Here is a 26,696-nt window from a genome sequence, read left to right as displayed (position 1 = left end):
AAGAAAAGAAAACCAATATTTTGATAATTTGAATACAAATTTGAATTTTTATGATTTGTACTATTATTTACTTCAATCCCTCCTCCTTGGGCTGTTTTTGAGTACCTGTCACCTTTCATTTGTATTTTTCTCCTGGCTTATATGAACTATTTAAATATATAAGATATCAATCCTCAGTAATATTCTATGGCTTATATTGTTTTGTTAATCCCATTCGTGGTATTAGGTTTTTAAACTTATAGTTCTTAACATATATAAATTGTGAAACTCAATGGGATCTGTTGTGAAATTTCCATATATGTATACATTGTGTATCCTTATCCCTTTTCTACTCTCATGGAGCCTTTTTTTCCTTTTTAAAATTCTCATGTATGGAAGATAGCCGTCATACTCCCCTGCAAAGCTTCTGAGGTATTTGTGATCACATGAACCACTGGGTGGAGGGTAGAGGGGTCTTGTTCAAATGCCGAGTTGGACTCCAGATTCCACTTCCATCACAAGGTCACAGGCACTTGCTGCCCATGGCTCCAGCCAAACATGCAGCAGCGAGGGTTTAAGTCATGGACTAGTAAAGCATTTAAACCTGCATACTACAGGCTTCGTCTTCTCCAGTAAGTGAGTGCCTGAGCCTGTACCATCCTTCAGAAACCTCGATTCCATAGCAAAGCCGCATCTAGCTGAGGGGACTCGTGCATACCAAACAGTCTTTGGGTGCTGTAGGATGTTGTTGGGGGATCCCTAGCCACCTTATAAACCCACACCAGTAAGAGCTGATGTCTGAACTCAGGCAGGGAGATGAGCCTGCATCTCACACAGCCATTCCATCAGCATGCCTGAGTTTGATTGAAAGGGGGTGAACTTGAAGGCCAGATTTTTAAATTTCTCTATTCTTTAGTATAAGGATTCATTTTCTTAAGTTATTCATTTTCTTAAGATACCGTGAGAAAATATGGGGTCTTGTTTACCTATTTGTGTAATAGTTTGTGCACAGTTTATTGATAAAGATATGTGTTTATTTCGTGTTCTAACAAGATGGGCTAATACTCCTAGTAACTGCAAAAACAGCAGCAGCAGCAACAACAACAAATCTTATTTCTTAAGCATGCGTTTTGTAAACTTGGATTTTTTTTTAAAAAAAATATGCAGTAATAAAAGGAAAGAGAAGTTTGTAATTTTAGATCAGGATATTGCTTATTATTTTTCTGAACCTAGCTGCATGTCTTTTAGTTCGTGATAGTTTGTTGCATTTAAGCCCGTTAAGGGTAAGTAGCTTTTCCACGAAGATCCTTCAGTAGTCGCTTTTACAACCTTCTACCTCCTTCACACCTCACCAGTCAGCACAGTGACTCGCACAAAACTGATTTTAATGACATTTATCCTTCTTCCTAAGGGTGACAGACTCGAATTCTCTCGTGGAAACTTCTAGATGGTCATTTCACTAGCTCAGCACATGTGAGGGTTGACATCTCTTCTTTTCGGCCCATTCACTATTCAGAATTGACTGCTTGCCCATCAGCACTGACCGGAATTACTCACACACGCAAGCACACACATATTTCACGTGAAGTAGGGTAGGAGACACATTGAGGGAAATATGGGGGAACTTAGGGGAAGCAGGAGGAAGAAAATGGGGAGTAATGATGATGACATTTTATGGAAGATATGTATGAAATGCTCACGAGTAAAGAAAAATGTTTAAGAGAGATGCTCTCTCCCCCCCTTAAAATGCAGTTATTAATTAAAATAAACCAAAGTTTTCTTTAAAGCATTGCCTTTCCCAAATTAACACAGTAACTTCTAAACAGCAACCGCACATTTTAGAACTGTTAATGTGACTGTCACGATGTATGTGACTCTTCTGCTTTCTGAAGTCACTGGCGATTTTAGAACAAGAAAATATCACAGAATTTTGATGTTTTCGAAGACCACATTTACATGAAAGACTCCAAAGGAACTTAACCCATTCTATGGATTATTTTAATTCTATACATTTACAGAAAAATTAGTCATTTCTAAATATCTGTTATTGCTTTGTCAAAACAAGTGAGTAGTTAGTTACTTTTTAAAGTGGAGTTTTTGTTATTACATTTTAAGAAATAAAGTACTGCGGTAAAATAAAAAAATGTAGTAAATGAGATTTCAAACAAGGGAAATGCTGTTGAGTTTGGAGGAAAGACTTTTTATTTATTTATTTACCTATTTATTTTTTACTAGATATTTTCTTTATTTACATGTCATATGATATCTCCCAGTTTCTCCTCCCAAAAAAAGAAAAAAAGAAAAGAAAAAACAAAAACAAAAACCTGTTCCTTCCCCTCTTCCCCTGCTCACCAACCCACTCTCTCCCATATCCTGGCTCTGCCATTCCTCTACACTGGGGCATAGAACCTTCACAGGGCCAAGGGCCTCTCCTCCCATTGATGACCAACTAGGTCATCTTCTGCTACATATGCAGCTGGAGCTATTAGTCCCACCATGTGTATACATACTCTTTGCTTGGTGGTTTAGTCCTGGGAGCTCTGAGGGTACTAGTTAATTCATGTTGTTGTTCATCCTAAGGGGCTGCAAACCCTTCAGCTCCTTCGGTCCTTTCTCTAGCTCCTCCATTGGGGTCCCTGTGCTCAGTCCAATGGATGGCTGTGAGCCTCTACTTCTGTATTAGTCGGATACTGGCAAAGCCTCTCAGGAGACAGCTATATAAGGCTCCTATCAGCCAGCACTCGCTAATATCCAGTAGTGTCTGGATTTGATGATTGAATGTGGGGAGTATTCCCAGGTGGAACAGTCTCTGTATTGTCCTCCCTTCAGTCTCTGCTCCATACTTTGTCTCTCCAACTCCTTCCGTGAGTATTTTGTTCCCCCTTTTAAGAAGGAATGAAGTATTCACTTTTGGTCTTCCTTCTTCTTGAGTTTCTTGCGGTTTTTGGATTGTACTTTGTGTATTCCAATCTTCTAGGCTAATATCCACTTATCAGAGAGTGCATACCATGTGTGTTCTTTTGTGATTGGGTTACCTCATTCAGGATGATATTCTCCAGATACATCCATTTCCCTAATAATTTCATAAATTCATTGTTTTTGAAAGAACCACTTTTATGTAACAGTGCATAACAACAACAAATCCCGAAGCTTCTCGTAGTGATCCATTAGAGCACCTTGTTTGGACTCTAGAAATGCAAGTACCGCAGAATGATCAGCAGAGGGCGCTTTGACATTTATAAAGAGAAAGGATCTCTCTGTTCCAGAGTGGAAAATGAAAATGTAACTAGCCATGTGTGAATACATAGTGCGCATGACCCAGCACGCATGTGTATATTTTGATTTATATATTCATTCACGTGAAGATTTTAAAATTCCACCCCAGCTAATGAGCTCACCAACCTGCTTGTTTTCAGACTGTAATACCTTCTTTTTCATTCCCCCATATGTTCAACTCCTTAGGTTTATCCGGTGACATTATGCTTTGGAATATATTGTGGATATATTTTGCATAGATCATGTTCTGTAGGAGGGGTTTAAAAATTGACCTTTATAAAACAGCCTCTTTCTCCCTGGCCCAATCTGTCGCAGCACTTTTTGTTGTTGTTGTTGTTGTTGTTGTTTTGTTTTGGTTTTTGGTTTTGTTTTTTGTTTTTTCCTTTTCGTAGACCAAAGTCCAATCTTAGTCTTGGTCTATACTTATTTCTGTGAAAGTGTCACAAAATTTATCCTTGCACTTAAGGATCAGAATAATGTTCCATATCACTATCCTGTAGAAAATCTAGTGGTTTTTAGAAACCTAGAAATAAATGCCACAACATTTGAAGTTAAAGGAAGGTCATTGCACTAGCAGTATATTACTGTTTCAGAATTGGATCAAATTAAGTGAGCTATCCTTTATATTTTCTTAAATTTTAGTTATTACCATTGACTGCTGAGGATTTTCAGTACTTCTGGGGCCATTTAAGGGTAGGTAGTAATTTGAAGAGAGAGGGAGGGAAAGGAAGGAATATGAATACGTTGTGATTAATGTATATAGAGGATTTTAGGTTTCTTCTTTTCAAACTGAGCATGTTATATGACTCACAACTGCACAGTTGTCATAAAAGGGGTATCAGCCAGTCATCCAGATTTCAACGATAATGCCATGGGTATTTTTATCAGAATGAAAACTGAGTAGTGCGTTTCTACAGTGAAATTAATATAGGCTGGTTTATTTTATCACTACAAACAGCATTTTTAGCAGAATCATAACAAATTTTAATTTGATTATCAGATCTTACCTTCTCTGTCCTGAGTTGTGAAGAAGGACTGCAAGGCAGACTCATAGCAAGAAAGAAGTGAGTCGGTCAGATCACACCAAACCATTGTGTTCATATCTTAAAATCATATGATCTTGGTAAGAAAGCAATATTACATGCTCCCAAAGAGAAACAGTAACCAAGCCAAGGAAAATCAATAGCAAGGAAAGAAAATCCCCTAACCTGGTGTTAAAGGATTCAGAGGTAGACATGAGCGGGAAAGAAAGTTACCCCAAACTAGAAGCTAGAAGGGAAGGACAGATGTTCATCTGAGCCATGGAGGGCTGCCTTCTCGTGGGGGGGGCTGCCTTCTCGTGGGGGGGGGGCTGCCTTCTTGTGGGTTTGTGAACAGAGGTGACTGTAAACATTTCAGGCTGAGGGAATGTCACCAGTAAAGGAAGTTATAAGAAAACTTGTAGTGTGTCACAAATGTGATGTCAGAGAGTTGCAGGGGACAGAAATGCAAGTTAAAGACCTCTAAGACTGAAGAGAATGAATGTGTCTTTCTGAGAGATGTCTCCTGTTGCCCAAGGAGAGGGAAAAAAACCAAAACCCCCTTAAAATTAATAATTCACTGTCTGGATATTTATAAAATGCCACCACAACACATGTAAGAAATTACTCAGGGGTGTCATTCTGACAGCTTGACATTACTCACGATGAGACGATTTATGCTTTGGAAGTTGACAATCATTTTAATCCCCTACAAGAACCTGTTGTTGAACATTGCCTGTGCACCCTTAATGATATCTGCACTGTACTTCCCCTTCCATCTGGTTAGGGTTGCCTAGCTCCTTCAGCCTTTCCAACAGGCATCTATGAGTTTAAAAAGTTCCCAATTCCCGTCTTCCAGTCCAGGGTCCCTGTTAGTGTCAAGACTTCAAGTGTTGTCATCAAGGTCTACAGTTGTGACTGACTACACTCTAGAACATTGTGCCTTCATCATTAAGTTAAGTTAAGGAACAAGCTTTTCTGGTGGGTATAGTCAATTTTACACCCCTATATTTTAATAACATTGTTTCTGTGTTTGGTCCTTGGAGCAAAGGATAACAGGCAGAGATGATACAAGTTAAGCCAACATCATTACACATGATTCACATTTAATTCTAGCTGACATATTTCAGTGTGCACGCACACACTCACACATGCACACACACACACACACACACACACACACACACACATCTATAAACAGGATCAGAGAAGCTCTACGGATGGCCATGTGGGCCTGTGGTTCTAAGAGAGATTTTCTTTTTATCTTTGGGGAACTCATTTCCTAGAAGCTTGGATCCAGGATAGAATATGCAAGGTGGGTGGAGGTGGCTTCTCTCCATTCTGCAGGAACACATGTTCCCTGGCACACAGAGCGAACTATGACAGACCAAAATGTGAGCGTGTGTATAGATCCATATACATAGAGCTGAAAATAAAAGTAATCTATTTCCTCTCAAAGAAAAGATTGTTATTTCTAAAGAAAAGGAAATATGTATTATTAGCAGTAGGAAAGTAAGCATATTTAAGGGGTCCACTCATCCTTGTGTCTGTGCCAACATGAGGACGTGCTTCAAGCTTTTGGGATAATCTTTGACAAGAGGATTATGAAACTGGAGGAAAGGTAAGTATGGTGTTCAAGTACAAGGCAAGGTCACAGTAAGAGAAAAATAAACTGCACTGGAAGATAAGATTCAGTGTGGTGTAGACCCTGTCCCCACCAGCTCCTGAGAGAATAGAATAGGGAGTATTATTCTTTGCCAAGGAACATGGAAGTCCTTTTCGCTGCTGCTGTTTCCTGATGGGTATAAACCCACTGTTCATCATGGAGAAGCTGTGATGGATTGTTGCAAGAATGGAAAGATAGAGTCTGCAGAATGGAAAGTTTCTAGGCTAGGAGAAAGTCTACCTAGGGGAAAAGAAGTTGGTTTTTGCCTAAGGAAGCCCAGCTCCTTGAAGAAAACACAGTATTGTTCATTGCTTGCTATACTAGTATATTCCAGCAGAGGGCAGACATTGCATTAAAATGAATCTAAACTCACCAACCCCCCTTCTCGATTTTTTTGCTTTCAATATTTTATTGTAATTTTTTTTTTATTTCTAAACGATTTAAAAATGTTTTAAAAGTATTTAAGGTCTATAACAAGTTAAAAAATACAAAATTCCTTAAATTCCAGTAATTTTTTTACTATTACCAAAATATTCAAAACGTGTTTCCAAAATGAAGAGATTTGTGCCCCCTACTCATGATTTTACAGCCTCTCTTAGAGATCTACTGTCATTGTAAGCAAAGCTGTTGTTTTTATCTTACTTGTGAAGCTATTATTATTTATTTTTTCTTATTTTGAAAATCCATTTGATCTCTTAATTGAACAAGTATAATTTTCTGTATTTCCAATTAATTAGATATTGACAACTATATTAATAGACATGACTGCCATTTTCAAATTTATTTTATAGTTGACTTTGATAATTCCCTTAGAAGAAAATGACATGTAAAAGTCAGTTAAACACTATGGAATCATTTGACACTATGATTCCAATATTCAATACAAATCTACAAGAGTTTGAATTTCTTCCCCTTCAAAACCTTTGTCCCTGATTTGACAGGATCACTATTACAATAAAATTTAAAACTATAGAAGTGACTGTATTTTTAAATAAAAGCAAACCACCTGTGAGCAGTGGGAGTTCAGATCTGGGAAGCTTCAATGTTCTCCAACACCCTGTTCTCTAAAAAGCCCTAACTCTAGCCTCTGTTTTATGTATCTTCATTAAGAGGAAACATGCATGACTGTGGATATTAGAATCTCCCAGACTGACCTGCCGTGAAAAATTCAAAGACAAAAAAAAAAACAAAAGAAACCTAAGTAAATCAGTTGTAACAATTTAATTTTGGTACATATACTTAAAACATTGTTTGTTATTGTTGTTGTAACATAACATATCAAGAATTTCTTGATATTGCTTTTCTGGAGGTGTGTGTATGTGTATGTATGTGCCTATGCGCACGTGCATGCACATTTTCTTAAACTGAATTCAAACAGAAAACCCGCAGGGAAGGAAGTTTCAGTGTTGCTGAAGATACATCATTTTCTTTATTGTCAGATTTGTTTTCTTTTTAATACCTCTATTTGTAAGAAAGAACAAATAAAATTGCACAAAAATGTGCTGCTTGGGAGAGTACATTATTTTTTGTAAGGAGAAGGAGAAGCTGAGGCTTTGTCTACACTTTAAGCAAAGCAGTGGAGCGCTCTGTCCTCCTTTTTACTGTTACAGTGATCTCGAACAGGGTTGCTGCCGCTGAGTTTGGGCTTTGAAGACAGAAGCGTGCCTTCGTGATGTGTGTGCAAATGTGAGTGTGGAGGAATGGGTGGAAAGCTGGTGTCCGTCCATGAGTAAGAATATCTTAGCAAAGTGCAAACATCTCTCTAGCTTGTTTCTTGGAGAGATAAGATGGTTTAAGTTTTTATGGAAAATTTGACATTGTAATGAAATTGATTTCTTAAAGTGAGCTTCATTTTCTTTAGCACCAAGGGTGCAGAAGCTTAAAGAGCCTCTGCGCACAAATGATGAGCCATGCTTGCCCGTGAGTCAGAAGCCCTGAGATGCTGGGTGACATGGATGAGTCATTTAACCTCTCTGTGTATTGCTTCCTCACCTGTAAAGTTGACTAGCTACTGGGGGGAGGATCTACTGCAGAAGATGCTATCCTAATTTTCATTACATCTGGAGAAAACTCTGAGCTCTGTGTTTTGACACCATGCAAGACTTGACTGTGAAGTCTGCATAACCAAATAATAAACTTAATCAACCACGCTCTGTATTTAGCAGCAATACTAATTAATATTATCAATTATCAATTAATAATTATCAATAAATTATCTGTTGACTCTGTTTAAAGCTTCCACCACAAACTCACATATGCTAGAATGAAGCTGGGGAAAATTCTTGACTTTATGTATGCTGAGAGTGAGCTTAAGATTATAGTTTAATTGCTAATTATCGGAAAATGAAGGGAAAGGTCAAATAGGATTTCCATATCTATTGCACTCACTGGAAAAAAAATGTATCGGGAACAATATCTAATTTCTAGATTGTATTTATTGGCATTCTCCAGCCACTTTAATATACTCCAGCTCCCAACTCTACATTTAAAATAACAAATGGAAAATATGTCGAAATTTACTTTTTGCCACAGAAATCTTGGCCTATATGTCTAGCCGTGGAATTATCTCTGCACTGACATTTTCCCATCTCATTTTACACCTTGCCTTTCCCTTACAAATCATATTCTCTTTTCATCAGTACATCTGCCCAAAACACTCTTCGACTTGACAGTTCTATCCCACACTCGCCTCTGAGCTTCTAACAAGACATACCTCTGGGAATAGCAAAGTGCCATATTTAAAATCTCTCTGTGAGATATACAGGTTTTCCCGTGTAATCTTGAGGGATTCCTCAAATCTGAATTCCGGAGCTAATCTATGACAACTGATAAGCACAGTATTTTCACATTAGTGTATTTATGTTGTGCTAATATACTTAAACAGTATGTATGTCCATTGAGAGTCTTTGCACAACTTCCTTTTCAGCTTCTAATCTTTAATGATGATGTCTTACATATTTGATTAGCATGAGCTGAAATCCCATGATATCATTTGACGTATCAATGGACTAAATCAGATTGGAGGGAGAGGCCTAATATGCCAAGAACATACTCCAGATAGACAAAGGTACGCGACAAAAAGCAGGGATTTACTGAAACACAGAAGGCGTGAATGACTCTCAAATATTGTACTCTAAGTTAAAAGAAGGTTGTATGCTGCATGAATCCACTTATATGACATTCTGGAAAGGGTAAAGCTTGGGAGCCAGAAACCAGACCAGAGACAGGCAAGGGACAGTGGGGAAAGTGGGGACAGAGAGCAAAGAAGCGCGAGGGGATTTGTAGGATGATAGAAGCATCTCCGTTGTAGTAGTGGTTACACACAGAGCAGGAAATATTTGTCAAACTCATTAACCATACATTCAAAAAAGGTGACCTTCATAATGGAGCTCTATTCATCTGAGTCAGAGTGACTAACCACGTAAAATAAAGAGCATACTGGTAACCTTGAACTGTGCAGCTTCTCCTTCTTAAGCTGCACCAATAATATACAATGATTTGTTTTCATCTAGATCTATTGATTAGTGATGAAACTATGAGAAATAGTTTCATCCATTTCTAGTGCTAAAAATATGTGGCACTGATATGTTTTGGCCTATATGTCTAGAAGTGGAATTATAATGATAGCAGTTTTAAACAACTTACAGGTATCAATATAGTTTACTAGTGTTTCGATATGAAATGATAATTGCCTAAGAAGTTATAAGTATAAATATTACACACTAGAACTAATTACAAGAACATTACAAAATAGGATATGATATCCTTTTTATAGGTAGAATAGTATCATTTGATTTTCATTTCAATGAAGCTCTTCTGCCAGCAGGATATTGTGTCTAGCATTGCACAGTAGCTATCAAGTTAAAAAAAAGCTAATTGATACCACACCCATCTTCCATAAGAGGGGCCTAGGATCATAGCCACCTGAGCAGCAAGCTTCACAAGACTTTCTGATTCCAAGTCAGCTTCAAGAACTCCAGTGCCCTGAGAGCTCTCAGTTGAATGGTAGTTCTGATCCTTGACAACGAGATAGCATACATCTTTAGAGATAAGCTAGAGAAGAAAGAAGGATGTCAAAAAGGAATGACCCCGACCTGGGAGAACAGCGATGGGATTCAATGAAGGGCGTACCCTTGCCATTCATATTTCTGCTTGATGGCAGCTTCCTATAATTATAGTAAAAAGAAACATTTCCAGACTCACAGACTCTAGCAAATGTAATGCCAAACGTCAGTCATATTCTCTTTGAGAAGATCCTTTTTGAGCTCTTTAAATTCATGTTTATTTATCTCTGAAAGGATAAATCCATAACTGGTCAGCAGGTCTGTATATTTTATTAAATTTTATGCTTTGCTCATTCCACTGTCATTTTACAGGAAACAGCCCAATGTTTTGTTTTTTTTTTTTATTATTCTAATTTCTGTTTAAAAGTTGCTTTTAAGCTTAGAAATTCTTTTTCAGGAGACAGAATTTATGTGTACAGGTAAGATCCATAATTCAAATCACAAATGCGCAGGAATTCACATTTCCTTTCCTGTTGGGTGTTAAGGACTGTGGGTAGGTAACGAGGATTTGAGTCATTCTGGGCAGCTGCTCATCCATAGTGGAATGTTTTCAGTGGAGCCTGTGAGAAACTCTTTACCTTTTATTCAGGCTTGCTTGGGTGTGCCTTCCCCACTTGCATTGAACTGTATGTACTGTGTGCTGTAGAGGTGTGCAGTTAAAATACGTTTATTCTCAGAAATATTTTTTAAATATTTTAAAATGTTTTCCTTTGCAGAATCAGACACAAGTTTGGCAGAAGGAAGTGTCAGCTGCTTCGATGAAAGTCTTGGACATAACAGCAACATGGGCAGGGATTCAGGCACCATGGGAAGTGATTCAGGTACTGCCTAACTGTTGTGTAAACCTGAAAAAAAGTGTGAAATAAGACACCATAGAGTGGAACGCACGGGGGCTGTGCGTAGCCTCCCTAATGGATTTATGCAATTAAGGCAATTTTTTTTTCAACAGTGAGTCATTTTGGAACTTTGCCACTTACTTTCTTTAACAGTATAACTTGCTCAAGTCTTACAAGAAAACTCTAATCTTGATCTAGTGTGTGTCCTTTGGTCAGGCATAAGTCACATTTTGTAGAGTTGTATTGCCTATTCTACTTGTAAGATCTGCTCATGTTAACTACACTTACATCCTTTGTGCAGTTTGAAATATTTATCTCTTACAGGATTATTTTTATTTTCAAATGTTCTAAGACAGAAAATCAGTACTGCTGGCAAAATTAATTTGTCTACAGATAATAAATAGGGCCCCTCTTAAAACAAGAGTGTAGCTAGGAATTACACATAAAGCTAAATGAGATCTGATTTGGATGTAGGAGTAGAAGAGCGTACATGGTCAGTAAATGAAAACTTGAGTAGGTATCTCCCTGCTTTCCCATATTGGCTGCCTCTCACACATGCAGGAAGTGAGAACCCGTGCTTCCAGCGTCCCCCTACTTTTATCAATACCTCCTCTTATTAGACTTCCTAACTTGTCAGCTTGATCAATGTGAATTATCTCATTCTATCTCTCGAATGTGTGGTTACCAAAAGCTGGAGGGTTAGCATCTTTTTGACTGTGGCTGATGGGTTATCGATGTCCTGTTGTTCACCTTTCCCTATTAACCTCCAAGTCTGAAGGAAATGCACTTCAAAAATTAACAAGCAAGACGAGTTGGCAATGAGCCAGTTAAAGACCAGAGGGAAACTGACAAATTAAGAAATAAGTTATCTTATTCTTTTTTTGTGATAGGGTTACTTCTAAGAAAATACTGTGTAGTTTATTTTGTTCTGCATTATCATATTTACAGAACTATAGATCAATAATGGGGGGGGAAAGATTTTGCATAGGCATGGCCATTTGCCTTAAAAGTGTTTGAAGTTAGATTACACCATACTTCGTGTGTTTATGTGTGTGTGTTTGTGTGTGTGTGTGTGTGTGTGTGTGTGTGTGTGTGTGTGTGTGTAATGTATATTTCCCTCTGAGCACTCCTGCATCCTTTACAAGTTAGTGTGAGGAAAACCAGTTCACCAAATATCAGTCATGACATTGTCATTGAAAAAAAAGGGCGTGGAAGTCACCTTGTTTTCTGTTCAGTACGGTCAGTGTTAAGTTCTCCTTGTTGGTTGAATGTGATATTCTGCCTTAGTTTTGAAATAGTTAAATTTAATACCACTTCTACTGTATGCCACTGATGCTAGAACTCTAAATACACTCTAGCTGATAGTTACGATCCATATGGGTTGTTTTAAGCTGCTTTGCCCTATCCTAATTTGTATTTGTCTAAGTAAGGGCTTTTCAACAATACTCATTCACTCAATAAATATCTAAAACACATCCTCTATTTGCAGGGCATTTTGCCTACTTAGAGCTGTTAGCAAATGTATTTGCTGATTTCTAGTCGTTAATGTGGCATGAAAGACATGATAAATCTGAACGAAACCTACTTTTGAAAAGCAAATACATTTTCGAAGGCAAATAACATTTTTAAAAACAAATGCATTTTCCAAGGATGCTCTTCAAGGTCTAAATGGATCACTGTTTAGGAGCAAATAATGATTTTGCATAGTGGGCAGTAAATTGAGAAGTGATAACATTTGAGAAATATTTGACCCTTAAGTGCTTACTAAAGCCAAGTAGAAGTCATTTAATAACAGTTTTTGGTAAATTGCTGAAAGGTTAAATGCACATTGGATCATTGAATAATGCTGCAAGAGCTGAAATAGTTTTCACCTTTTAGGCTGATGTCATAAGGGACCTTAATCTCCATATCATTAATCCCCCCTCAAAGGTGGCATAGGCAATCATATTATGATCTTTGTAGACACATCATATTATAGCAGAATTTAATTGCTAGTACTTTTTGAGCTTGAATAGTCTAATTAGGTTACCAGATTTCTCTTTCTCCCATTTTTAGAAAGATATATTGCTTCTCAAAGCAGTGACACTTTTTGTCAATCCATATTGACCTGATATGGAGAATGTGCCTCCTGCTATTTTCAGAAGATGTCTATTAATATTTGTCCAATAGGAATGTTTTTTCCCTGTGGTTACACACTATAGGTAAGAAGATGCTTTGTCGATTTCAAACACATGCAGCGGCAGACCTTTCCTCTCCAAGAATAACTCAGCTGTCAAAATCCATGTGAGAATGAAATTTGCCACATGATGTAGTTCCAATAGAATATTATTATTTAAATTCTATTTCATTGCATTTTGACCATTTATATATTGTAATGTAATTTAAGATCTTCAACTGGCTTTTATTTTAAAGGAATGTACAACATATTTCAAAGCCTGACACTATTCAAAATACCATTTTCATTATTGGGTTTAATTGATTATAATCTGGGTTATATTGATGATATAATTGGGTCATATTGATTATATAATTGGGTTATATTGATTACATCAGAGAGAGAGGAAAGAAAAACTAAATAAACCTAAATGAAACATTTAGTTTTTGCTTGATACTGGCTCATGGCTCATTGATTCCAGCCCAGTTTTCTCCTTCTGGTGATAGAGAAGAAGAAACTCTTTTTTTTCATTGCTTATATGGATGATTTTTTTTCCATCCTTGTGTCAAAAGATGTGATAAGGCAAGAATCAGGCAGAATATTTAGCACTAACCCAGCATATTTCTTTGGATGCTTTTCTCACATCGAATCCAACTCTATTTTTCTTTTCCAAATCCATGCTATTTTTCTGTTTTAAATTTCTCGGCTGCCCACTGGACTTCCTAGACTTGACTCAAAAAATATGTAAGATCATTTATTTACCTAGACTAATATACCGGGTAAATTGTATATTACCTGAATTTCTTATACTGAGGTTCTTTGGAAAACAAATTCATGGGCTGGAGAGGTGGTTCAGCCCATAGGCTCACAACCAAAACATAAGAGAAACAAATTAACTTTGGCAGGATAGAATACAATAGGTGCCTACAGAATGAATTACTGGCACATGACCAGTTCAGTAGCAGTGAAACCTCGTAAGTTTGGTTCTGGGATCAAATCTTAAAAGCAATAGACCTTTGACTCTTCTAATCCCTTTTAGTTGGGATAATATAATAAAAACCCACTTTGTTTGCTTCTTTTCTCGTCCCTTAACCACGTAGTTGATAAGAAACAATTTAGGGGAAGAAAGAATTACTCTAGCTTGTGGTTTAGCAGGTAACAGTCCACCATGTTAGAGCCAGCATGGTGGGGCCTGTCACTCCTGGCTGTAGAAGCTGGAGAGTGAATTGTCTTGCTTATTTCTCTGACAACATAATAGGAAACAAGTTGTTCAGGCTGTAACTCTCAAAGAGTCCCCTCAGATCAGCCCAATTACCCACTTCCTCCAGCTAGATCCAGTCATCCAGAGTGTCTTCCCAAAGCAGAGCTACCTTCGGAGGACACAGGAGATGGTGGGTCACTTCACTTTCAGACTCTAACATGTGCACGGGGAGCTCATTCTTTTTACTTGGGTTTGGGGTCTCTGGAAAAGAGACCTAGGAAATCCTTAACTTTTTCTCTTTTTAAGTTTTGCTGCCAAACAATATAATAGAAAACATGACAGCCAGAGTGGGAAAATTATTACCAAAAAGTGTATACAATTACTATGAGGAATGCAACTTTTTAGTGTTTTTAAAACTATACCAACATTTTGATAGAGTAAAATTAATGGAGAATTTATTGATATGGACTTCTGTGTCTTGATTTAGATACTGCTTAAAATATATCTTTCATTATAAACTTGCTCATTTGTGAAAGTTATGTAATTCATGCTCTAAATAGAGAAGAAATATTAAAATTTTCATTACCTAAAAAAGCCACTTGGTGGAAAAGAAATGTTATCATTAAATGAATCTGAACATTACACAAATATAATGGGAAGTGAACTTAAAATGCTGATGATCTGTGTGATTTTTTTTTTTTTTCGTAAAAACCATTAAATGACTCAGTGGATGATCCAGCCATAGCTTAAATGCATTGCACCTGTGGTTACTCATGTGTAGTAGGCAAATATCCTACTTACTCAATAGATGGTTCTTACTAAGTGCTATTTGGTGTGAGTTTTCCTACCTGTCAGATAGTTCTACCTCAGCAAGTTAAAACCCACTTAAACAGAATCAGCGGTTTGCGGAAATGGAGCTGTCAGCAAGTTTTTTAAAGTTAATGGGATGGTGTTAGTTTAGTCTACTTGTGACCATTGATAAGGGAATGAGCACTCATTTGGTACGTGCTGAAGTACTGATAAGCACGGTCATCTCATCTTTTCTGATGCTGTAAAGCACAGGTGGACATTTGAGTTGAAATAATATTTGTTTTCCTGCATTTCACGTAGTGAGCAGTGCATTTTAGATCCTTTCCTCTTGGCCAAGAAGATGAGAAAACATGGCCCCTTCTGAACAAAATATATCTAAACCAAGATACGTGTCATAGTAAAATTACCCTAGCATTTATAAAATCACCATGTTAGCACTTACTTTGTCAGCACTTTTTATTTAAAAACGTATGCTGTGGAAATACTTGTAGTATACTTTAATTTGGGTTTCAGGAGAACAAAGGAATGGAGACTTACATATCAGGAAATAATAAAAGACAAACTAAAGCTACATGGCAAAATTGATGACAGTTTAGCTTAAAACTACATAATTATGTTTTATCTTCTGATGGAAACATTACTAATTAAAGGCCAGTATAGGAAGTTCTTTCCTATTGTTCCCTAAATATATTTTACATCCTAGTAGCCTCAAATGCAAATGATCTCCCCACTCTCTGTCTCTTTAACTCTGTCTTTCTCTGTTTCTCTGTGTCTGTTTCTCTCCCTCACATGCACACATGCACACACACACACACACACACAGAGGCAGCTCTTCATGTCTGTAAGTGCCACTTGTACAGATTCTGTCAACTGTGTATCCAAACTGTACTTTAAAATTTATACTGACTACATAGAAATATTTTGTCATTACTCCTTAAACAATAAAAAAATAGCTTTTTATAAAGCATTTACACTACATCAGATTTGTAAGTAGAAGTAATTTGTAAGAAGATATATATGCACACTACATAAAAGTCATGTTCCAGTTTACGTGCAGCCCCTGAGCTCCTAAAGCCCCACCAGTAGATACCAGTAGATGACAGCAATCTTGTGCTTTGTGGCATTTAGTTATTAGATGATATTTTAGCAAATTAAGGAAGTAGTTCCAGCTGTTATTTTTCTTTCTTTTTAATAAAAAAGAACGAACGTGAGAGCAGTAAGGACTAATTGGTCTTCCCTTCCAGCCTGCCTTGCTTTAGCGGGAGGAGGGCTAAGAGAAACCCAGAGGAGGAGAGACTGAGCCAAGATCTGAGAAATCCTGTGCGTTAGGGATAGGAACCTACAAGCTCACACAACATCCTTTCTGCGACCCAAGCTGGGAAGTGCTCTCTCTTTGAGAACTGCCCCGCCCCATGTAGTCTCCTCCTAAGGCTTCTAAGCTGTTAATTCTCTCCATCATAGGGAACCTGGATCAGTCCTGAAAGACAGAGCTGACACTCCCTGGTACCGAAAACAGAAAGTGAGGTGGTTTGGAGCACAGAGGACAGGGCCTTAAACCGCTAAATCCCGTCCGCAGTTTTGGGGCTTCCAAGCCTACGTGTCTTCACTTTTCCATTTTTGCTTCCCACAGATGAAAGTATCATCGGGACAAACAGAGCATCCCCCGAGCCAGAACTGCAGCTCAGGCCTTACCAAATGGAAGTGGCCCAACCAGCTCTGGAGGGGAAGAATATTATTATCTGCCTCCCCACGGGGAGTGGGAAAACCAGGGTGGCTGTTTATATCACCAAACATCACTTAGACAAGAAGCAGCAGGCGTCTGAATCCGGGAAGGTTATTGTCCTTGTCAATAAGGTATATGCTCACTTCTGTGTCATTATGCCGAAGCTTTTAGACGACAGCATTTGTAGCACCAAATCACACACAGATTCATCTACTTAGGTGTAATGTCAAAGAAACCATTATTTTCATCTTTATCTTTAAGCTATATATCTAAGCTTCAATAGATTGACTCTAAATTGATTTTTTTCATGAAACTAGAGCATTGAGCCAGATAGTTCTAACTTACATTTAAAAATTAAATTTGCCAACACACACACTCTTAAAGTCCAATGGATTTCAGCATGTGTGATGGGAAAATGAGGATCAACTGTCTTCTTTTAAAATGTCTTTAGCCACTAATCCTTAATGAAACATTGTATATACTCTTTATCCAGAACATACAGAGCAAAGCATGACTGAAAGATAAAGAAAAATTAACTATTTTTTACCCAATTGTACATAAATATGTATTACGTTAAATGCTACTGAACTTTTCCTTGAAACTTTATATCTTGTAAAAGTCCTCCAATTATCTTCACAGTAACACTGTAAACAAAATGTATTTTTTTGAATTTTATTTAGATAGAAGAGAATTTATACACTGGTAGACTGAATAACAATTTTTCCTGTTCTATGAAATAAAATTTAATGTGCTTTTCATGACTAGCCTTTTTTTTTATTATCATGTACTCATTTAAAGAAAATACACCAATAGACTTTTTGTGTATTTTTTTAAGATTTATACTATTCTAAAACATTTCATAGGAAGCTGCTTTTCCATATTAAAAATACCATATTTAGGATCCAGAGCATGAGTGATGTCTATCACCGTGTTGGAGATGGACCTGTGTGTACCTTCTGAGCCTGACCTGCTCTCCTGGACATGTGCTCAATGGTACAACTCCTACCTAGAACATACAAGGCTGGATTTGAAATCCAGCACTCCCAAAACAAAACAAAGGGGCATACCTTTATACCTTTATACCCACCATAGGAAGATTTATTTTTTATTTTCTTTTGTTGGTGATATGAAACATAAGTATTTATTTACTCCAAACCTTTCATTTATTCATTTTTGAATGTAAGTTTAAATCCTATTTCTACCTACCTATTAGCACTCTGACCTCAGACAAATTCGAACATTTTCTAACATTTTAATTGTGTAATCTCTCCTCTCTCTCTCTCTCTCTCTCTCTCTCTCTCTCTCTCTTCCTCTCTCTCTCTTCCTCTCTCTCTCTCTCTCTGTGTGTATGAGAGAGAGAACACGTGTGTGTGCACATGTATGTGCTTACTCAAAAATTAAGTCTAATAATAGATCATTAAATTTCCATATTTTCTTTTCTTTCTTTATCACCTATAACTTAATGAAATCAAATACCTTACATATAGGACAGGATTGAATCCTAAATCCACAGGGAAAAAATGTTGTTAAATGAATCCAAAGCCACTTATACTGATGCCTTTGTTCCTCTAGAGCAGTTCTTCCATTTTCTGAATCTTAGTCTCATTGCCCGTCCTCTCAAAGGTTCCCTTTCCTATTTATCTGTCTCTGTGTCATATATACCACCTCATCCAAACCATGTAGCTTCAAAGCCTAGTCATTATCTTTCATCGATTTCCTTCTCTATTTCTCTTCTCTGGTCATAGGACTATAGACTGTAAGAGCTGAGAAGACTCTGTGATGTAGCTTTCTTCCTTTGCAGAGAGACATGTCACTTCTGGTTAATGGCTGGTACCAAGGAAATTTCCCGTCTTACTAAACAACCACAGCCATTCTTTCCACATTTGCCACACAAAGAAATCCATGCATGTGTTCTCTCAAACTTGTGTGTCCTATGAAACCCACAGTCATTCTTTTCTCTGTCATCCTGAAGCATAAACATATCTCTCCTGCTCTGCATCTAAGAAGGGGTAGCATCCTATGGGTACTGGGTGGCCCCATGGTTCCTTTCCTTATGATTCCCAGGACACTCAGGATTTGGCGTCCTCATAATCTCCCAGACACAGTGTTGAGCATTGGACACAGTGCTGTACATGCAGTCTTAGGAATGTGAAGTGGAAGAGAGATGAGGTCCAGCTCAGTCCAAGACTGAGTACATTTGTACATCAGAATCCATACTAAGCTAAAACCTTCTTAATTAACTTTTGTATAACTCATTTTCAAGCTTCAATATTTTCTTATTTTTATTGTCTGAACATTTTAGATCTATTTTTATTATTTTATATGTATGAGTGTTTTGCCTGCATGTGTGTCTGTGCACCACATGCATGCCTGATGCCTAGGGAAGCCATCAGAGAGTATTGGATCCTCTGAAATTGGAGTTACAGATGGTTATGAGTTACCACGTGGATGATGGGAATTGAATCTGTGTCCTCTGAAAGAATAGCAAGTGTTCTTAACCACTCACTGGGCCACCTTTCCAACCCTAGATCTAATTTTGTAATGGTTTACTGCACCTTTCTTTTTTCTTTCTTTCTTTCTTTCTTTTTTCTTTCTTTTTTTTTTTTTTTTTTTTTTTTTTGGTTTTTCAAAACAGGGTTTCTCTGTGTAGCCCTGGCTGTCCTGGAACTCACTCTGTAGACCAGGCTGGCCTCAAACTCAGAAATCCACCTGCCTCTACCTTCCAAGTGCTGGGATTAAAAGCATGCGCCACCACCACCCGGCTGCACCTTTCTTTATATACCTTTCTTTATAATCCTTTGCTTAGTGATTTACTCTAATTAGGAATCTTTTAACCCATAAAACCCAGATAGTTCTTATCCTTGTACATTTACCAGCACATTTAATGTTTATAATTTTCATTATTTGTGTTTATACTGTATTGGGTTCTTTTGATAATCAAAGCAGATTTTATTGGTTCTGTGTGGTTTGTGTGGATCCTGTACCGGCTTTGGCATAGTCTGTGAGCTGGGTACTTAAAAATCCAAGTACTTAGTGGCTGTTTTTAAAAGCTATGAAACTAAACAAAAATATTCCAGTGTTTGTGGCTATGTGGGAATATTTAGTAGAGTAATTAAAAATTTCCCATTAACTATCAAAGCTTTTGAGTTCCAAACATGAAATGTGAATTTTCCGATGGCATTTTCTCATCGACCGAGCACTGGAAGCATTACCAAGTTCTCTTTTCTCCCTTCTTGCTTTCTTTGAGATTACTAAAGTCTTTCCACTAGCTCTCCATTTACATTGGAGTTGTTTATTCCACGTTTCCCCTTAAATATACTTAAAGAACCTTCAGCTTTAATTATTGATGCATTTTTCTTTTCAGAAATCTCTAACTTAGGAATGCAGCATATTCGTGTCTTAGCCCACTTGCAATGTATTTTAGCTTTCAATCTAGAATACAGAAATCTTGGTCTCTAATACCATTTACTTTCGTCTCCATCCTTTCCAAAGTTATAGCCTTCAAGTGCAGAGAGAAATGCAAACACCACCTGTGCTCCCAGACTTTCCATTTCCTATCTAGGGCTTCAACATCACGAGAGAGAAGTCCCAGGTTCCTTCAGATGCTGTAATGCAGCCCCATATGATTCAGCAGAAGTGGGGAGCAGTTGGGCTTGATTAGTCTTGGCACGCACTCTGTCACATCTCAGGAAAAGGCTCCAAGAGGACCACACACCTCCCAATTAGCCATGTCAGACTTGCATCTGGCTTTCTCTGTGTCCTTCAGTGGGAAGTCAGTGCCACCCAGAGTGAGTTTCAAGATTGTCCAACAGTGACCGCATTATCAGGCAATCACATTATGAGGGGATAGAGTGTGCATGTGCCAAAACCTGGCCTTGACATTCTTCCTATCAACTTTCTATTTGCTAGACTATGTGCTCCTGAAATTCCATTTTACATCCTCCTAGAAGGAAACTCTCAAGGTAGTTTGACGCAGGTGTTGTAAGTAATTGCAGGCTGGCAATATAGCCTAGGTGTTAGAGCAATGGCTTAGCACACAGGAAGTGGGAAGTCTGTCCTCAGTACTACAACCAAATCTTGCTTCCTGGAGCGTGCTTGCAATTGCAGAACTAGAAAGAGGTAGAGACAGAAGGATCAGGAGCTCAAGGTCATCCTCAGCTACATAGGGAGTTCAAGGCCAGCCTGGACTAAGGGATAGCTCCATTTCTCAAACAAACAAAAATAAATTGGGAATAAGATAGCCTAACCTGTGTTCTCCTCAGGCTGGGCAGTATTCTGAGTGACTAGCAGCTATAGGTGTCACCAAGATATCAGCGGCTACTTCCAGCAGATACTGCAACTTACGGAGTTGGTTAGAACGAAAGTGAATTTCCACCTCTCCTACTGCCACTTTGTTTTTATTCAGGGATCAAAGCCACTGTGGTAGTTCATTCTCTCCCACCCCACACATTCTCATAATAAATGTGCTGATGCTACCTTCCCAGTTCCCCGCTCTTTCCAATGATGTGGTCACATAGCCTGTACCACGATCCCAGGCACTAAGAAGAAATGAGCTCTAGAATCCAACTCATGGGTATCCTGAGAACTGTTATATAGAATTTAATATTCCACTTAATGTTCACAGCTAACCCTGCTCTACAAACGAAGAATCAATTTAGTATCAGTTACACTTTCAACTTAACTCTTGACTGACCCACAGCTTACCAGAACCCCTCCAAGCCTTCCTTTTGGAGATCAGATGTCCTTCCTCTGTGGAGTCATGCTGCTATGTCTCTCTGGGAGAATAATTACCTTGTGTGTGATGGGTTGTTCTCTTAGTCATAGAATAAGTTCTCTGCCACAATGATTACTCTAAGTCAGCAGCCTTGTCTTAAATTCCTTTATGTTCTAGATATAATGTCTACATCTAATACAAATACAATGGATATTTAATGTCAGATGAATAGAAGAAATGATACATAGATGGCAATATCAAATTAACTGATTGAATGTAAACATTTCTCTTAATAGTGCCCATGTAATCTTTGACTGCTATTCCTCTGTACCTTTCGTTTTCCTTTCCTCTTTATTTTTTATGAAGTTTTAAAATTCTGTATGTTCTCATTTTTTTAAGGTAATGTTAGCAGAACAACTTTTCCGCAAAGAGTTCAACCCATTTTTGAAGAAATGGTATCGCATTATTGGATTAAGCGGTGATACCCAGCTGAAAATATCGTTTCCAGAAGTTGTCAAATCTTATGATGTTATTATCAGCACAGCTCAAATCCTTGAAAACTCCCTCTTAAATCTGGAGAGTGGAGAAGATGACGGTGTGCAGCTGTCAGGTTGGTTGGAGTGATTATTTTTAGAATAAAGACTGAGAAATATTAAAGATAGTAACAGAGAATACTTGTTAAATCATCCTTTTATGATGAAAAGTAACCTTAGTTTATTTAAGTTATTTTTTATTTCATAAGGCTTCATTGAAGTGCTCTACTTCCTGATAAGAAGGACCCAAACCAGAAATGGTTAACTTGATGGCTTGCTTTTGCATAAGTATATCATTACTAAATCAAGTACTGTGTTCTTCCATTACTTCTGACACACACAAATGCACACACACACACACACACACACAAACACTTTCAGCTTATCTCTTGACTGACCCGTACCTTATCAGAGTCCCTCTAAGCCCTTCCTTTGAAAGGCTAATTTTTCTTCCATTGTGCAGTTACTCTGCCTGTGTATCTCTGGGAGAACATTGTGTAATATATGTACACACACACACACACACTCACACATTAATTTGATGACAGATTCTGTTAGAACTACCTTCTTGACTGTAGAGTTAAACTACAGCCCTGCCTATATAAATTGGAATGATCAAGTAACTGGGAGGAAAACAGAGAAAAGTAAAACTAATCAAACGTATTGGATGCAAAGTTTAAAAAGCACAAAACCGTAGCTCTCTAGATAGTATTAGTTTCTCTTGGTGTAACAAAAAGAGACTTTATCAGCCTAGAATTAAAAGTTTATTCTAGAATCAAAGGGGGCTTTGGGGAGATTTTGTGGTTGTGGTTGTTGTTTGTGTGGAAGAAAGATGTGAATTTCACTGACACTCTCTGCATCCCATCTTGAGACAGGGATAATAGCAGGAACAGTGCCGTGATGAACACACATGAACTCTGTAGTCATTAATTCTGCTACTGGTCACAGTTAAAATCACACCAGCGTATTGACATAGGGCTGTGCCAATGTTCTGCCCAAGAAAAGCGACTCAGTGGCAGCTCACTCCTTCACTGTTCTTGTGTTGCTGTAACAAGCCAGTTTGGGTAAACAGACCTTCTATTTTTCTTTTAAGACTTTTCCCTCATTATCATTGATGAATGTCACCACACCAACAAGGAGGCAGTCTATAACAACATCATGAGACGGTATTTGAAGCAGAAGCTGAGAAACAATGTCCTCAAGAAACAAAACAAACCAGCAATTCCCCTGCCGCAGATACTAGGACTGACAGCTTCACCTGGTGTCGGACCAGCCAAAAAGCAATCTGAGGCTGAAAAACATATTTTAAGTGTAAGTCGCTGAGTTTGTGTATAAAAGCAACAACAACAACAACAACAAAAGCTATGTCAAATGCTAAATGGCTATGACTCTTAAGATCTTAAGTAGTGTTGAGAGTCCAAGTGCCATAAGCTATTTGCTTTGCCTCTAGAAAATAACCTCAGTCTTCTACAGCAAGGTGATAGAGGTTGTTGATAAATACCAGGGATACAGAGCAAAGGGTGATAGCTTTCATTCCCAAGGACTTCTTACTCCATGACTTTCAGAGCGTCATGCTTTCTGTGTCTCTTTCAGTTATGTGTCAGTCTAGAACATGGGTTCATTCAAGTTAAAACAGAAAAGAGGCAAATGCCATGCTTCCTGCCTTTAATCCTGGTACTGAGGAAGCAGAGTCAAGCAGATTGCTATGAGTTTATGAGTTGACAGAGTGAGTTCCAGGATCAACTAGTGCCTCAGAGAGAGACCATCTCAAAATAAGGGATTGGGGGAGTGGGAAATAGAGATGTGAGGATCTTTTATTAAAGATGCCCTCACCAGCTTCCCCAGATGGGATAACGTTTTAAGTATTGCTGCTGATCTCAAGTGGTAAGTAGGTCAGAGTACCTAAGCCCTCACTGTATGTAAGTCGATAGAAATTATTAAAGTAAACATGAGTCAGAAAAGGATTGTCTCCAAGATTCATCTCATTGCCTAGCTTCCACCTATGATCTAGGAATAAAGACTAAGGCAGCTCCTCCCTTTGAGCTTTCTTTTTTGTATAGACAATAGTGACAATATGGTCCATGAACATCAACATGATCGCGGAGACGGCTGGCTGCCTGACATAGTCAGATAATAGCTACTCCATTATTAACTTCTGTTAATTTGCACATTTTTTTCTAGTTTTCTAAGTCCTATATTATAGCTACAAAATGAAAATCTAGAATTAGACTTCAAATATACTTTTGAAAGACATCAGAACAAACATTATTGATTATCACTGGTTAATTAAAACCATAGTAAGCAATGCTAAAATACTGCATTCAGTAAATAATCCTGCATGTTACCTGAATGCAGTATTATGGTACATATTTATGATAAAATGCATATTGTAATTTTCCTACAAAAAATATGCATTTGGTTGTAAGAAAGGAATGCTTAAAGTGTCTCTTTTCCAGATATGTGCCAATCTTGATGCCTTTACCATTAAAACAGTGAAAGAGAATCTTGGTCAACTCAAACACCAAATAAAGGAACCATGCAAGAAGTTTGTGATTGCTGATGACACCAGAGAAGTATGAAAAGCATTTTACATATATTTGTCTGATAACACCCTATCCAATGGAATATTTTACATCCTCCATCTGAATAAGGCCATCTAACATTTTTATCAAACAGCCATGATTTTATACCTTCAAAAATTGAAAGGAGGCAGCAAAGACTGCTAATTGCCATCCCCATCCTCCTCCTTCTGGCTTATATGTGACATAGCTCAGTGTGTGGCTACTTCTGATTCTTGGAGGATTTGAAGTATTGGGCTGGGAGCATTGGACAGCTACCCTAGAGGGAGTGTGGGAGTTGGCGCCCCCTTATGGTCTCGGCGTTTGCGGGATTGACTTTTTACCATTCCAGAGAACCATTTTGTTGCAGTTGGCAATGACAATAGAAATCCTCATTTGCATTTTTTCTCTTTGAAAACAGACTATTAAAAAAATGAAAAAGTTAACTGGTACCTTTCTGGTGAATACTTTCACTGATTAAAAAACAAACTCAATTTATAGTCAGTTTGGACATTATGTTTAGTAGATTATTCCAATCTTTTCTTTTGTAGAATTGGAAACTTGATAGGTTTTAGAAATGTAAAATAAGTTTAATTCCACTGAGAATCTGCCTCATAAGGCTACTAGGATTAAATGAGAAGATTTGTGTGCAGTGGGTAATACTCAGAATGCTGTGGGCACCACACCAGTGCCAGTGGTGCCTCCACAATGCACCTCATTTGCATTCTGAAATTGGAGCTGTCAGCATGTTGTTTATATTCTAATCACTTTTATGTTTTTCTCACTGGGATTCACCTGAGGAGCTCAAATTCAGGCTTCTAGTCTTGATCGTCCAAAAAACATTTCTCTGGATAGTTTCTTGAAAATAACTTGCCATTCTTCTTTGTCTTAACTTTTACAATTACTTGTCATTAAAGTATGATGCATGGGAAAAGCACAAAATGTACTTGTAGATTTTCATAAGCTGACCAAACTTATGCAACGAAAAAAAAAAATTAGATAAAAAGTCAGTTCATTACCAGGCCTTCAAAACTCCTCCTACCAGTTCCCATGCCAAGGGAAACTTAGTTTTGACTAATTTTGAACTTTATCCAAATTCAATCATATAACATACATTCTTTCATATCTGGATTTTTTCCAAAGTATGCCAATTGCTTTTTATTTTGGAAGTAATAGTACTGAAGTCTGTTTTGATTAGTTTTTTTAAAAAAGATTTATTTATTGTTACATGTAAGTACACTGTAGCTGTCTTCAGATGCACCAGAAGAAGCTGTCAGATCTTATTATGGATAATTATGAACCACCATGTGGTTTCTGTGATTTGAACTCAGGACCTTTGGAAGAGCAGGCAATGCTTTTTCTCACTGAATCATCTCACCAGCCCTTTGATTAGTTTTTTATGCACTACTTTGTGCTCCCGGCTGGCTACAGGTCCGCACCTGCCCAGGAGCTATCAAGAATCTGCAGATGAAAGACACACACACACACACACACACACACACACACACACACACACACATTAGCTCATTTTGAAACTGCTTTATTGACTCTGTGACTGGGCTCTTTTAACCCTTCCGTGGCTAGCACGCCATGCCCTTTCCTTTACTCCTACCTCAGCATCTCTAAATCTGCCCTCAGCTTAGCTGCCTGGTTACCTAATGTGAAGCCTACTGATCCTTGCTGCCTAAGACACTTTGGGGCGGCCCTTCCGTGGGCCACTTTCCTTTTCCACCTATAGTCTGGAAGATCTCCCCTGCAGCTCTCAGTCTGTTCAGTCTCTCTGCCCCAAGTCTTTCGGTTCTCCTCGTCCTGCCCTCTCCTCTCTTCTAGCCTGTGGGAACCTGAATGTCCAACCTCTTTCTTTCCATGGAACTATTGGCCACTGGCATCTTTATTGATAGATTAAAAAAACAACTAGGGGCAAGGACCTTCAGCATCAGTAAACACAGATTCCAGATTAAATCAAAGGGTCATAACCACTCATTTACATAGGAATGCTACCTAAGTAAAATTAAAGACTTTCTAAATAACTGTGACATTAACTCAATGAATATTTTAATTGTCTTTAACTTTCAAGCTTTATAACACTCACTGACTTTACTTTTTTTTTTTAATTTTAGATATTTTCTTTATTTACATGCGAATTTCTCCATTCCCAGTTT

General features: G+C 37.8%; 1 protein-coding gene across 2 annotated transcripts in view; it reads left to right on the top strand.

Moving 5' to 3' along the window:
• The window catches only part of Ifih1 (interferon induced with helicase C domain 1), a 51,740-nt gene that overhangs the window by 13,173 nt on the left and 11,871 nt on the right, over positions 1-26,696 (top strand). For both annotated transcript variants that reach the window (XM_031370429.1, XM_031370427.1), the window contains exons 4-8: positions 10,721-10,825; positions 16,637-16,860; positions 21,843-22,053; positions 23,070-23,287; positions 24,433-24,549. In XM_031370429.1, the coding sequence (XP_031226289.1) occupies positions 10,721-10,825; positions 16,637-16,860; positions 21,843-22,053; positions 23,070-23,287; positions 24,433-24,549 (875 nt within the window). The remainder of the gene's footprint in view (positions 1-10,720; positions 10,826-16,636; positions 16,861-21,842; positions 22,054-23,069; positions 23,288-24,432; positions 24,550-26,696) is intronic.

Source organism: Mastomys coucha, unplaced genomic scaffold, assembly GCF_008632895.1.
Source record: "Mastomys coucha isolate ucsf_1 unplaced genomic scaffold, UCSF_Mcou_1 pScaffold15, whole genome shotgun sequence".
NCBI classification, from domain to species: Eukaryota; Metazoa; Chordata; class Mammalia; order Rodentia; family Muridae; genus Mastomys; species Mastomys coucha.
The sequence above is the reverse complement of the archived record's forward strand: the minus strand, read 5'-3'. Positions and strand labels throughout refer to the sequence as shown.